Here is a 13,754-nt window from a genome sequence, read left to right as displayed (position 1 = left end):
TTGTTGATGAAGCTAGTCTAGGTCTTGGGTCTCAGTGGGCTCAGGGGGTCCCTTTTCCAATATTTACTGACCAGCCATAGATGCTGTTTCCTTACATGCCGTGTCCCATGGTCTCCCTTAGGGTCTGTTTATGCTTTGAGTGGGGAAGTCAGAGAAGAGAAGCAGTCTCTCTTCTGGCAGACTTTCAAGCCCCCACTAGATGCTGCTTTGTGTATCATGGCAGATTTGTGACTCTGGTTTGGGCAGTGGCCATCCTCCTCCATCTGCATCTTTGCCAACCACTCTGTCTCCATCTCCCACTCTGCTCAAAGCGCTGCCGGGCCATATGCAACTCCCCATGTGCTCCGCCCCAGCTGCCCTGCCTATCATGGCCTTTCTGATGCTTGGCTAGCAGATGCCACATCACTCCTGGCAAATGAGAGCGTGCTTTGCTGAGAAATGCTCAAGGCCAAATGCTGCATCTGGCAATAAAGGAGCTGCAAATGAATTCTACCGGCGTGTTTCTCATCCCTCAGATATGCCTCTCCAACCACAAGTGAAAACTGACCTTTGGATAATAGTAAAAACACTTTAAGTAACAAGGACAATGGTTCTATTATGAAAGAGTTATATTTAAAATATTGGATAGCAAGCAAATAAATGAACAAAGAACCCCAAAAATACAATGTGCCAGTGTGGTGTATTATCTTTTGGACTGTACTTCTTCACAAGTATTTCACAGCAGATTTTGTAAGTTGTCAATTATATAAACACAAAAATTTAGGGATTTTTAAATGTGATAAAATGTATAGAGTAAAACATTTGCCACTTATGTCATTAGTACATTTTAGGGACATTTATTATGATCAGTGTGTTGTACAATGACTATCATGATTTGTTTTAAAATTGAAAGATCATTTAATTGGGGGCTCTGACAACTCTTATAACAACCCATACATCAATTGTATCAGGCATATTTGTATATATGTTGCCATCATTATTTTCTAAACATTTACTTTCTACTTAAGCCCTTGGTAGCAGCTCCTTTGTTCCCCTCCCTCCCCCCTCACATCCTTGTGATCCTTGATAGATTATAAATGATTATTATTTTAATATCTTATACCACCACTCTCTCCCTTCCTCTGCAGTTTCTTTTGTTCATCCCCTAGGGGTCTGGGTGTGTGAGGGCTAGTGCGGGTGGTGGTTATGTGTCCATCTCTGCGATCAGTTCCCCCTTCCTCCCCTCCTCTCCCCACCTTCCCCCTACCCTCCTGATATCACTACCATTATTTCTAAATAACAGTCACTGTCATTGAGTTGATTCTGATTCATAGTGACCCTATAGAGGGCTAAAAATATTTATGGGAAAAGATAGTTTTAACTTTCTTCTTTGGAGTAACTGGTGGGTTTGAACCACCAACCTGGTGGCTGGTAGTACACTGCTTACCCCATAGCACCGTTACAGCTCCTATTTCTAAAACTGGGGCCAGATTTTTAGATGTAAAACAGTCTGTAAAAATAAAGTCCTTGAAAATATTTTAAATACATCCTTGGAGGGAGTCTTAGCACACATTGTATGTGGTTGCCATTGAGATGGGTACCTAGCATTTGCAGAATACAGATGTTGGGTCCACAAATAGAGTTGTTGTGAAGTTTTGGTATTTGGTAACCTCAAAATTCTTGCTATTTCTCAAACATGGACTTTGGAGCTGAGATTGCACCGCGCTCACATTTCTTGGTGTGTGACTCCAACTGTCCAATCATTGATCATTTCTTTGTCATGATTTTAAAATGAGGCTTATTGTCTACAACCAGTAAGTATTAAAAGAATTAAAAAGGTATATGCAAAAGATGATTCAGTGTACAGGAACTGGAATACTTATTATTTCACTTCCTGTTTGATCTAGACAAAGTGTGTTGAAATAAAAAAACATAATCATCGTACCAAGTCCTAGAATAAAGGAACACTGGGTAACTGAAGCTCTGCTTTGCTTCTACCCAGGTGTTTGACCTTCGACCAGTCACCAGCTCTTGCTGGGCTCAATTTCCCATCTGCTGAATGAAGGGGTTGTCCTAGAAGACCCCCCAAGGTGCTTTGCAGCTCTAACATTTTAGTCTTCATGTTTCAAGCTGATAGGAGAAGTCTTGATTTATGACATTCTGAAATCGCATAACTGGACTTCAGTCTCAATGCAGTCAGTTAGGATCTCCTGATTTCCCATGGTGCCTCTTCCAATCCCACGGGACTCTGTCCTCACCAACTAATTTTCTCTTTAAGTTCCATGGACATAGTTTATTCCTGTGTCATCATGTCACCTGATAGCTTGGTTCCCTAGGTTCTTAAAGGGCACAGGAAGAAGCGAGTGTTCTTTACATACTCCCAGACATGAATGGCTAAACCATTAAGAATGGAGACCTCAGGTGGCACAGATGGTTAATATGCGTAGCTGCTGGAGACTGGAGGTTCAAGTCCACCTCGAGATGCTTCGGCTTCCTGGTGATCAACTTTCAACTAAACCCAAGTCATTGAAAAGCCTCAATGGCAATAACTAGAGCTCTATTCTGACACACGAGAGTTCATCCTCCTTTGGGACCTACACTATGGCAACTGGAACAAAGCTTTAGAGTTGTCATTTCCAGAGATTTTTTATGCTTACTATAGTCTCACTGGATGGCGTCTATAGTCATGCATATTTCCGAGAAAAGCAGACATGGCTTTAGCTGCAGACTTTATGTAAAATTGACCAGGAGTTTGTAAACACAGAGATGATGCAGCTGGCCCTGACTGTCAAAATCGTAGTGCTTTACTTCAATCCCTTCCAATGGATGGGGTTGAGGACTCTGCACCTGAGAGGAAGCTCTCTGTGTTATTGTCGTGAGGTGCCATGGAGTTGGGTCTGCCTCCGAGTGACCTCGTCTACAATAGAACCAAACATTCCCAGGGCTGTGCCATCCCCACAAATGTTCTTATGTCTGAGTCCGCTGATGCAGCCACTGTGTCAATCCATCATGTTGAGGATTTTCCTCCTTTTTCACCGTCTCTCGACTCTACCAAATATCATGTCCTTTTTGAGGGAATGTCTCGCTTGCTAACATGTCTTAAAGACATGAGACCAAGTCTTGGCATCCTTGCCTCTAAGGAGCATTCTGGCTGCGCTTCTTCTAAGACGATGGGTTTGTGTTTTAGGTAGTCCATGGTACTGACTCAGAGTGACCCTATAGACAGAGAGTTTTCATTCTGTAAATCTTTATGGGAGAAAATAGTTTTAACTATCAATATTCTTCAACAGCGCCGTAATTCCAATGCATCAATTCTTCTTTGGCTTTCCTTATTCAATATTCAACTTTCATATGCATAAGAAATGATGGGAAATACCCTGGTTTAGGTCAAGTGCACCTGAACCCTCAAAGTAACAGCTTTGCTTTTCGATACTTTAAAGAGTTAATGTGCAGCAGATTTACCCAATCTCTACCCAATCTCTTGACCGCTGTTTCTATGAGAATTAATTGTGGATTTAAGCAAGTGAAAATCTTTGACAGTTTCAATGTTTTCTCCAGTTATCTCGACGTTACCTCCTGGTCCAGGAGCTTCCACTTTATTACACCTTGGTGTAAGTGGCTACATTGAGCTATAGGCAGTTCCCAGGCTTCGGTGGAATTGAACCTTGTGTATTTTGACAATCACTTAGTTAACTGGGATAAGAATTGTGTGTACTAGTCTTCCCAGGGGTCCCACCCTTGAGACCATATCTAGCCAACGAGAATTGGGTCGTTAGTTGATACTTTATATAAAATGTAACACCAGTAGATCACCTACATTTCCAAAGCAAGTTTTCTCCTAAATCCTCCTTTCCCTCTGGGTAGTAAGTACAAGAGAAATGGACATTTAAAAACGAATTAGCTAAAAAACTAATTTCTATTAAAAAGTCAATCAATCTGGTGACCAACTTGGCCCCCGCCCCCAAGGAAATTGACCATCACATATTTTTAGGCAAACTATCAGACTTATAAGAAACAGATAATCAGGGGTCCTTAACTTTAATTTCATCAATTATTAGACAGGACCTCTTGACAGACATAAGTACATCTTTCCAAAAGCCATTGCTAAAGGAAATTTAAGAAAAATTCACTGGCAGTATGGGCAGAAAAGGAGGAGATGGATTTCTTTTTTGTCAATCTACAACAATTCATGGAGGTGGCTATTCATTTTCCCCCAGAAAAAGATGCAAATGATAAGGACAGAGGACAGTAGCAAGAAAGAAAACGGTCTTGGTCACGGTCAACTTTATTTTTATTTTTAAAAATGGAAGCCATGTGAAAGTATAAAAAAGGAAAAAAGACATGAATTGTAAGAAACCACTTTAATACATGTGGTTGTTGAGAGCGTGGACGAGGAGGCTTGTGAGGAAGCACAGCGTCCTCTGACACCTTCTTGGCACAAAGCGCGCAGCCTGGGTCTCATCGGAGAGCCCCCTCTGAGCTACATGGTACATTGGGCTTTTACACTCACGATTACAGCGCAAGGCTCAGAAATCCCTGAACAGAGAGTCATAATTTTTTCTAAATTGGATCTTGCTGTCATATAGCGTGTGTGTCTTCCTTTTCTAAGGAGTCCAGAACAGGTGGTGTAGATACACACATGCACACTTGCGTGCCAACTACAGATCCTTCCGCTCAGTCTCAGGCTAGGAGTCAGCTGGTCTGCTGCTCCACACCGATATTAAATACTCCCCTGCCACTTTGTTGAGAGGCCAAAGAAAGGGTGTCAGGGCAATTCTTTCCTCCCTTGTGGTACTGGAGCTGAGGGACAATAAGGGCAAATCAGATGCTCTGGTGTAAATCCTCTTATCAGAAAGGCTCTCTCGGCCTTTCTCTCCGAGTGTGAGTCTATTCTGGAGACCCCAGGCCAGAGTTAGCTGAGGTTTCCAGGTTGATGAGAAGGCACCCTGCAGATCTGTTTGCAGTCCTTAAAAAGAAACATCGATTCGGGAGACCACAAATCCCCTCTGTGCCAGCTTTTCCTAAAGATTTGGGACAGCAGCAGTCTTGCCTCACCATGACACTGATCTTTTCTGACAGCAAAGCACAAAAGGAGAAATAGGCAGTGACAGGCCCAACCCTCGACTAAGTCTTTTCTCGTGTGCCTTTCTGGTGGGTAACGGCCATGTGCCCATCCATAGAGACCCGCAGGGTGGCAGGGTACTTGGTTGTTTCCTTGGTTAATGGATCCGAGGAGACCAGAACACTCAGGATGGAGCGACTTTTCACAATTTGCCATCAGGTAGTGCTTCGTCACCCAGGAGGGGCCCTTCCTTCTCTCTATTCCAGAAGGAACAGGACACAGTGTTGAGGAGGGATGAAGGAGCCGCGGAGTTCTGTGAAACACCTGACCAGGCACAAAGAGGCAGACCTGAATCCGAGCGAGACACGAGAGCCCTGGGGGCTGGAAGCCTGACACTCAGGCCTTTCCAATCAGAATGCTGGTCTCTGCCCTCTTGGCCGTGGAATCAGATGAGGAAAGGATCTTCGAGATCATGTTTTATGTTTATTTGAAGAGGATGAAGTCGGTCAGACCACTGCTGAGGGCAGAGCCGTAGGAAGCGGGACACACAGTGAAGCTGAGAACGGATTAGGAAGCGGGACACGGTGAAGCTGAGAAAGGATGAGGGCATCGTGACCAGAATGCAGCGCATCCTCAGCAGCTGCAGCTGTGCTGAGCTAGACAACCAGGCTCTCTCACAAGGTGGCCAAACAAAGGCAGCTCTTAGGAGATCTTCTACTACGATGGGGCAGAAGGAAGGAATTCAGCTCCCTGCTCCCAAGAAGTGTCCCTGAGCAGCAGGAGGTTCCTGGTTTCCGTCCTGCTGCTGCTCCTGACTGACTTTCACGTCTTGGCAGGAGACCCAGCACCGTTGGTGGGGTTTCAAGGTCACCCCAGCCTCTATCATTAACTTGTCAGCTCTAATCAGCGCCGGGTCCTACCAAGGGTCTTCACTTGGAAGGAAAAAAATGGAATCAAAGGGGTGGCCATCTGTCGTATGAGGCGTGGGAGTAATCGGGACCGCAGGCAATCACTGGACCTCGGAGTCTCAGTGTGCTCCACTCAAAGATGGCAGCATACGATGAAGCACTTGGCCGGAGCTTTATGGGCCAACCCCTTTCTGCTTCCCTGGGCTGTTGTGTAGATAAAGTCGGGAAGGACTGCAAAATATAAGTAAATTAAAAGGTCTTTCTTTTTTTTATTTTTAAGAGATCTTAATTTTAGCTTCATCCTCTCCGGTATATTGTTCTGCATGTATTTTGAGGGCCCATCTGCCTTACTGGTGACAGGTTTTCCTAATTTAAAGTGTGAACTAACTTGCTCTATAATGCCGTATCTCACCAGTATTATGTGAGATAAACCTTAGATACACTTAAAACTATAGTCTACAGTTATTTCTCTACTCAGGTTTTCTATCTCTTCTGAAGGCATTGTTGATAGGTTCTTTTTTCAACGAATATTATCAATATCATTGTTCTTTTTGCATTTGTTTTTGTTAAGTGCATTTACTATTGTAGGATTATACATACAATTTAAATTAAAGTGTAGACCTTTAAAGGTTTATGTATATTTGCTTATACATTTTTAGTTCTTAATTTCCTTGACTTAAATTATTTTCCTCACGTTAAACCAGCCAGCAGCTTTCCCATTTTACTTTTCAGTGAATTAGCCACTGATTTTATTTATCTGTCCATTCCAATTTTTCTTTTTCATTAATTGTTGCTCATAATTAAAAACATCATTTTCCCTTGCTCTCCCGAAATTTTTTCAAAAGGAAAACTAATCCCTGTAATTTTGCAAAGTAATTATGGGAGACATAGGCAATGATGTTTCCTTGCATGTTTGACTCCACAGACTATGACATGCCCACGAGACAGGAGGAAGCCAGGATGGGATTCTGGACTAAGCTCTTTTCCTCCAGGCAGAGCCAAACAGAACCCAACCGGGTCTGCCGGGTTTCTCTGGAGAAGGAAGTGTGTGGCTGTTTGAAGGAGGAGGAAGACTGTCTTTGATGGTCTCTCTTCCTCCCTAGGCAGCGGAGAAATTTGAGGAAGACATACGGAAGTCATCCTGCCTCTGGGGGAGCAGACACCTCCCACCCCTCGAGTGCTGGCTAGACGTGCTCTTTAGGGGCACTCGGTATGACCTCATTCTCTTCAGAGTGACGATGTTGGCCTGTGACCCTCAAGAGGGTGAAGAACAGCTTCCAGCAAGACGTTTGATTCTCCTGACAAGGAGATACATGCTGAGCACAGGGCTGCGGGGTTCACGTGAACCGTCTCGTATCTGTGATGCAATTGGTAATCATAATATCCTCCATTTGTATATGCACGAAACAGTAGTCAAACAGCCGGGACTTGAACCCCTTTGTGTCAGGCTACAAAGCTTACGTTTTCACCCCTCTCTGAAGCCCCACGGCTGTTGATCAAATGTTGACATTAATGCCTACATTTAGGGGGAGACTTGTTGAGCCCCCAGGAATCTATAGTTAAAACAAACACAGTTACTCCATTAGCCATATTATTTTCCCTCCGAATTCAATGCCATTTTTCTTCTTAAAATGAACAAAATATTTACATAGAAAATGTTTTGCCTGAAATCTGAGGATTCCTTCTATTCCTCAGAATGTCAGTCAGGATTGCTCTTACTGTCCTTCAAAACAAGGTGGGCAGAAGGCAGGTGGATGAGGAGAGAGAGTTGGGGGCGGTGGCGGAGATACATCCCAACTCATCTGACCTGCAGTGCATTTGGACCCAGAAAAGCTCACCTTAAGTCTCCCACAAATGAGCATTTCTTCAAGAAAAATTAAAATGGTGAAGCGTTAAATCACTTTCCCAGACGATACAGATCGGCAGGCTCTCTGCTCTTGAAGCGCTCTCCCTAGAGGGTTAGCTGAATGATGTTTTTGCCTCATGAGAGAGAAAATGAAATAAATGCAGGTAAAGCTGCAGCTTAATTGAGTGGAATATAAAGCGAAGAGAGGCAGAGGCATCCGGAGGAGTCACGGCAAAGTTGGCGACCAGTGATTTCTTTCCTCTCTGGAAGCCGAGTCAGACCTATAGGAGCCGGCATGCTATTCCGTTTCGCTCAGATCACCCTAGTGTTGGGATCCACGTCAGTACGAACATCCAGAGCCTCTTGGGAAGACAGCATCCCACAGCATTTTCATCAGTCAAGAACCACCGTAGCTGTTCCTGATCCTCTACCTAATCATTACTGTTGATTCGTAGCGTTCACGCAGGCTTTTTTGGAGAATACTTTTCATTCAGTTACCCACAAGCAAAACCCACCGACAAAAGACAAGACATATTTTAAAGAGACTTTCCACGCCCCTCGTTCTGTTGTGGCTGAAACCAGACCCCACTGACCAGACTGCTGTGGATGCCCAAGGAGAGAGGACAAGGCAGACAGGAAAGACTCTTTGGGGTCTGCCACGAGCCAAGGACGTTGACTTCCGTACTTACGATAGCAGTTGGGGTGGCAGCTAGCACACAGTAGAGCACCAGGGGGGTGATGAAGCTTTCTTCCTCGGTCCCCGGGTAAGGCTTCATTAAGTCTCCATCCTGACAGAAGAATCCTTGCACATGCACCTGAAATGTGTCGGTGCATTCGAAGTAGTAGGCCAGCAGCACTGTCCCCGCCATGATGACAAGCTGAAAATACAGCATGGCCACACAAAGGCATTAGCAGGGCTGGGGAGCAGAACTCGCCCCACAGAGCACACTCCCTCCATCACCCCAGCGGCACTCCCTCCCGGGGATTGGAACTGGCAAGTGTGTGTGTGCCTGGCTTACATGCTGTGGGCTCCGGGAGTGTGTGCTCGCTTGTCTGTCTTGTCACATCTGTTATATAAACCCTCCAGCAAATCATGAGCAGCTCCCATCTGAAAGGAGAGCCACAGCCACACTGGCTCGAGACCCTGCCTGGGTTGTGTCCTTCTCAGAGGATGCATGGGTACCAGGACAGAGAGGACAAGGCCAAAAGGCGGGGGCATCCCACGTGGCAAGATGGAGATGGGAAAGCTGCTCACAAGAAGTCTCATAACCATCAGAGGTAGACTTACCTTAATACATAGTATTAAAGGTAGGCTGACTTGCAAACGAGTGAGTGAATGAGTGATTGAGCGAATGGGAAAGCTCAAGCATCCAGGACTGCAGGGAAGTTTCCAGGAAGATAACCCAACCCTTACTTACTTGTGATAGAAATGTAACTTGGGTATTTTCTATCAGTCACGAGGAGTTCTGGCGGCAGAGTGGTTTTGCATTAGGCTGCTAACAGCAAAGTCAACAGTTCGAAACCACCAGCTGCTCCACAGGAGAAAAATGAGGCTGTCTACTCCCGTACAGAGTTAGTTACAGGGTCCTTATGAGTTGGAATTGACTCGATGGTAGTGAGAGAGAAGCGTCAGTCATGCATTTTCTGCCCTTACAAATGGTTTGGCTTTTATTTCAAATGCTTTCACCAGTAAGTTGGAAGGTTATGTTGTTGCTATTGATGATAATATTTCATGAGATAAATATCCTTTGTAAGGGCTTAGAGACATAGAAAGGATAGAATTATCCTTTCATTTGACCCGGAGATGTCCTAGCTACTCGCTGAGGTTTAGATCTAGCCTTCAGTAGACATGTGAGGTGAGGGACACAGAAAGAGTCATGTGATGTTGCCCGCTCCTATTTGTCAGATACCAGCATGCCAAGAGAAGATGGGACTAAAGGTGGATAGAGGGTAGATCTGTGAGGCTATGAAAGAACGGAAACTTAAGGAACTGAGCACTGCTGGATTATTCAAAAATCAAACTGAACAAATGCTTGGGTTTGGCACCCGTGGCAGGGGAACTATACATGGAGCAAATAGACCTTCGAGTGTTGGGTTGTTTAAAAGCGGCAGAGTAACCATCGTGGGAAAACATCAACATTGGCAGGACAACGTTGTCCCTTTGGTGTGGTCAAAGTTGGTTTTAATTTGTGAGTACCTACAGGGCAGGAGCAGGGGGCAGGTGGGGGTCAATGGTAGAATTCTTGTCTTCCATGCAGGAGGCCTGAGCTTCATTCCTGGGCAATGCATTTCAAACACCTGTTAGTGTAGGCATGTGTTGCTATGAGAACAGATAGGTCTCAGCAGAGCTTCCAGACTAAGAAAGACTAGAGAGAAAGGCCGGGTAACCTTTAATGAGAACCCTTCAGAGCACAATGATCTGATCTGCCACGGCTCATGGCGATGACCCAGGAGAGACAGTGTTTCTTTTCATTGTACGTGGGCTTGCTAGGAGCTGGGGCTTGCCCCTACAGCAGCCAACAGCCACAGGAACAGTTGGGGGGGGGGGTAGGGGTGGGGAGACACCAGGCTCCTTTCAGGCCTCTGGAAGTCTCAAGTTCTTATTCTAGCCCTGAGAGGACTAACGGCAGGCCTCACAGCCCATTCAGGGTTCAGCCAGAAACTAGACGTCCAAGCCTCCTGATCTGAGGAGGGGAAAAAAGAAAAGGGAATTTAAAGCAAAAGGCTTTATGATGGTATCAAAACAGATTCCTATGCAGAGGTCAACAGATGGGGGGGGGGGGAGTCAGGAGGGCTGGGTCATAATGCAGAATGTCACAGTTTGGGATCTGGAGCCACTTTCCCACCTATTACCTTATCCACAGGGAGCCCTAATGGCACTGAGATTGGTGGATCAATCCCCCTCCCCTCCCCAGGCCCTCTGCAGGAGAGCGATGAGGTTGTCAGCTCCCATGAAGACACAGAGTCTCAGAAACCCTAGGGAGCAGCTCTACTGTGTCCTACAGAGGGTCGCTGGGAGTGGGAACCAACTCACTGGCCATGAGAGGTGAGGACAATAGTCACAGCACTGAAGCAGAGCCCTGCAGGCTGTCCCTCTCAACCCCACCCTCTGGAGTCAGGCACACCTCTGCCCCCGGGATCGCACCTCTGCGAGCCCTCTTTACTATAGCCGAGTGCCGCACCTCCTTCCAAAAAGACTCTTCCTCTGGCCTTTCAGCACGTTCCTCTCTGGCAGAGACGTCCTTAGGATCTCCCAGTGATCGTTTGGCTCAAGAAGAAACTCCTCACCATCGGCTGTGAAGCTGATCACTTTTTGGCCGCATCCATCAGCGTCTTTTTCAATCCCCGAGTATGCCACAAATCACCCTCTACACTCACCGTGTCTTACGTGGCTTGTGTACGGGCCCACAAGGATATTCTCACCCCCAGCATGCTTTCCAGCCCTGCTCATGGATCTCCCTCTCCCTACCGCTCACCACCAGTGATCTCTGGGCACACGTGTGGATCTCTGGGCCTGAAGTTGTGTATGGTCTCACGTGAAACCCACCAAACAGGCCAGCCAGCTGCTGTTCTAAGGATTTGGCTCATTTCTTTTCCTTACCGCTGCACAAAAAGGCCCGGGGAAGTGTTTGCCTGTGAGGTGAAGAGACAAGCGCCCAAAGCTTCCCCGGCTCATGTGTGCTCTTTCCAGAGGCTATTTTCGATGTCAAGGTCATGAAGTTTCTGTGTCCATCCTTGACTGGTCAACTGAGTCCACCCGCTGGGAAGGGACCTCGCTGCTGGGCTGCAGACTCTGGGAGAAGAAGAAGCACTGGGACCCGACTGCGGTGAGGCTCTGTCGCGGGGGCTGTCTCTGCCTCCTGCACAGGCCTGATGTGGGTGTCTTTCTCATGGCTCATTTTAATGGTTAGCAACTGCGCTCTCTTTCTTCGGGCTGATGCAGTGGATATGCAAAAGTGTCATCAGTCCTCGGGAGGTATCTGCTTAGAGAACAGGTAGGATCTGTGGAACCTCCCCCCCCAACCCTCCCCTCCCGAAAACGAAACCTGTTGTCAGTTGATTCCAACTCAGAGCGACTCTAACGGAGAGAGCAGAGCTACCCGGCCAGGTTTCTTAGGCCGTGGGCTTCCTGGGGGCAGCCTGCCCCATCTCGCAGTGCGTTCAAACTGCCGTCCTTTCACTTAGCAGCCAAGCTGCTTTAGTCACTGCACCACCAGGGCCTTGAAGGACAACCCCCCAAACTGGCATCAAGCTTCTTCTGTCGAGGAAGCATATTACATTGTAGTGGGTGCCTTTGTGCTGTGACAGAGTGAGAATGAAGTATAGGAAGGAAGAGGTGTGTGTGTGTGTGTGTGTGTGTGTGTGTGTGAGTGTGTGTGTGTGTGTGTGTGTGTGTGTGTGTGAAATAACTCAGAGGAAAAGCAAAGGATAAGCATCTTAAAGCACAGAACTGTCATACCATCAAATCCATCAAGATCAACAGCCAACCCAAGCCAAGGTCACACAGCTAAATTTGAAATCTCTAGAACAAATCCCAGCTGTCTGCTTGACTGATTTAATCCTACAAGCAGCCTTCAGAGAGAACGGAATGAATCCACCTGTTTGGCAGGGTTTAAAGCAAAGAACAGAGAGCCCCGGAGACTGGCAGACCTTGTCAGAGTAATAGAGGTGGGTGGGCGCTTCCGCAACCGACAGCACAGACCTGACCCCCCCCCCACACACACACACGATCACTTTGTGCTGGCTCTATCCGGGAGCAGGCAGCAAGCCCTCCATGTCACTGCCAGCAGTCCCTGCACTCCTGGGAGCCTCCCCTGAGAATTCAGAGATGCCAACGCTACACGGTCCGCACGGTGACATGTAGGTTTGCTTTCTCCCGAGCGATTTCTTGTGACTGCGTGTCAAAAGGAACCAATGCCTTTGCTACAAGAAGAAAGCACCTCACGGGGACTCTGCTCCCGTCAGCAGAGAGGCTAGACTCGCTGCACAGATAAGCCTCGGGGTTAGCCATCAGCGTCCTCCCTTCCTCCTCTCTGTCCTGGGCTACGGTTCATCACGCTCTAGGTTTTGTCACCCGTTCCAGCTGGCACCCTTTCCATCTCCACTGCCTTTCTCAGCCCTGTTGCAGGATGCCCTGGGGAGGCCATAATGTTGGTGTCACATGAGCAGATGGCGAGGCCGTGCCGGGCCCAAGTGCTGGTGGGTGTCAGTGTGAGAGGAACAATTACAGCCGTGGGTAGAAAACAAGGTGTGAGGGGACAGCACACCGGGGAATGCCCGTGGCTGTCACTTATCAAGCATGACTATCCACATATGGAATGGAACTGATCAGTCCACTGGGATTCAGAGGGCAGAAGTCAGCAAGAGAGAGAGTCTCCGGATTATGAATGGGTTCTGGTCCTATACCTGTCCTTAAGTCAGATTTGTACAGAAGTCTGACCAGTCAGTCATATGTTAGTTTTATTTTACAGCATACTTTTCTATGCATAAGACATTAAAGAAACACTCAAACATCTAAAGCATAACAAAACAATGTTTTTTAAATAATGTTTTTAGATGCATCACAAAGTCACGCCCATTTGCTATTACAAACCATTGTGTGTACCTTGAATTTTTAATATAATGCACTTGATGTGAGTTGGCTCATCACTATGAGTTCACAACCCGGCAAATGCCTGTATCCGAAATCCAGACTCCCAGGGCTGCAACCACGGGGTTTCTTCTCAGGCTCTCTGTTGATTAACTCTCTGACGTCTACGTGATTCTGACTCATAGTTACAGGAAGTTCTGCAGCAACTGGGCCGGCCACTAAAGCAAGCTGGGGAGTGGTGGGGCAGCCGCTGCAGTGGAGTGATGTGTGTGGATTTTTGTGTTAGTGGATGTCCCAGTGTGTGCAGGAGGGTAGAGCAAGGCTGTCGGGTTAGAATGAGAGGCCTTGTTTCTGGTTTGCAGGATAAAG

At 46.7% G+C, this 13,754-nt stretch overlaps 1 protein-coding gene and 1 pseudogene across 3 annotated transcripts in view; both read right to left on the bottom strand.

Annotated features, from left to right (window-relative positions):
- PLPPR1 (phospholipid phosphatase related 1) overlaps nt 1–13,754 on the bottom strand; it is a 266,808-nt gene that overhangs the window by 44,968 nt on the left and 208,086 nt on the right. For all 3 annotated transcript variants that reach the window (XM_075558992.1, XM_075558993.1, XM_075558994.1), the window contains one exon: nt 8,485–8,673. In XM_075558992.1, the coding sequence (XP_075415107.1) occupies nt 8,485–8,673 (189 nt within the window). The remainder of the gene's footprint in view (nt 1–8,484; nt 8,674–13,754) is intronic.
- Nucleotides 10,458–13,754, bottom strand: part of LOC142460181 (microsomal glutathione S-transferase 1 pseudogene) — a 30,404-nt pseudogene continuing 27,107 nt past the window's right edge.

The sequence above is a fragment of the Tenrec ecaudatus genome, chromosome 10 (assembly GCF_050624435.1).
Source record: "Tenrec ecaudatus isolate mTenEca1 chromosome 10, mTenEca1.hap1, whole genome shotgun sequence".
NCBI classification, from domain to species: Eukaryota; Metazoa; Chordata; class Mammalia; order Afrosoricida; family Tenrecidae; genus Tenrec; species Tenrec ecaudatus.
The sequence above is the reverse complement of the archived record's forward strand: the minus strand, read 5'-3'. Positions and strand labels throughout refer to the sequence as shown.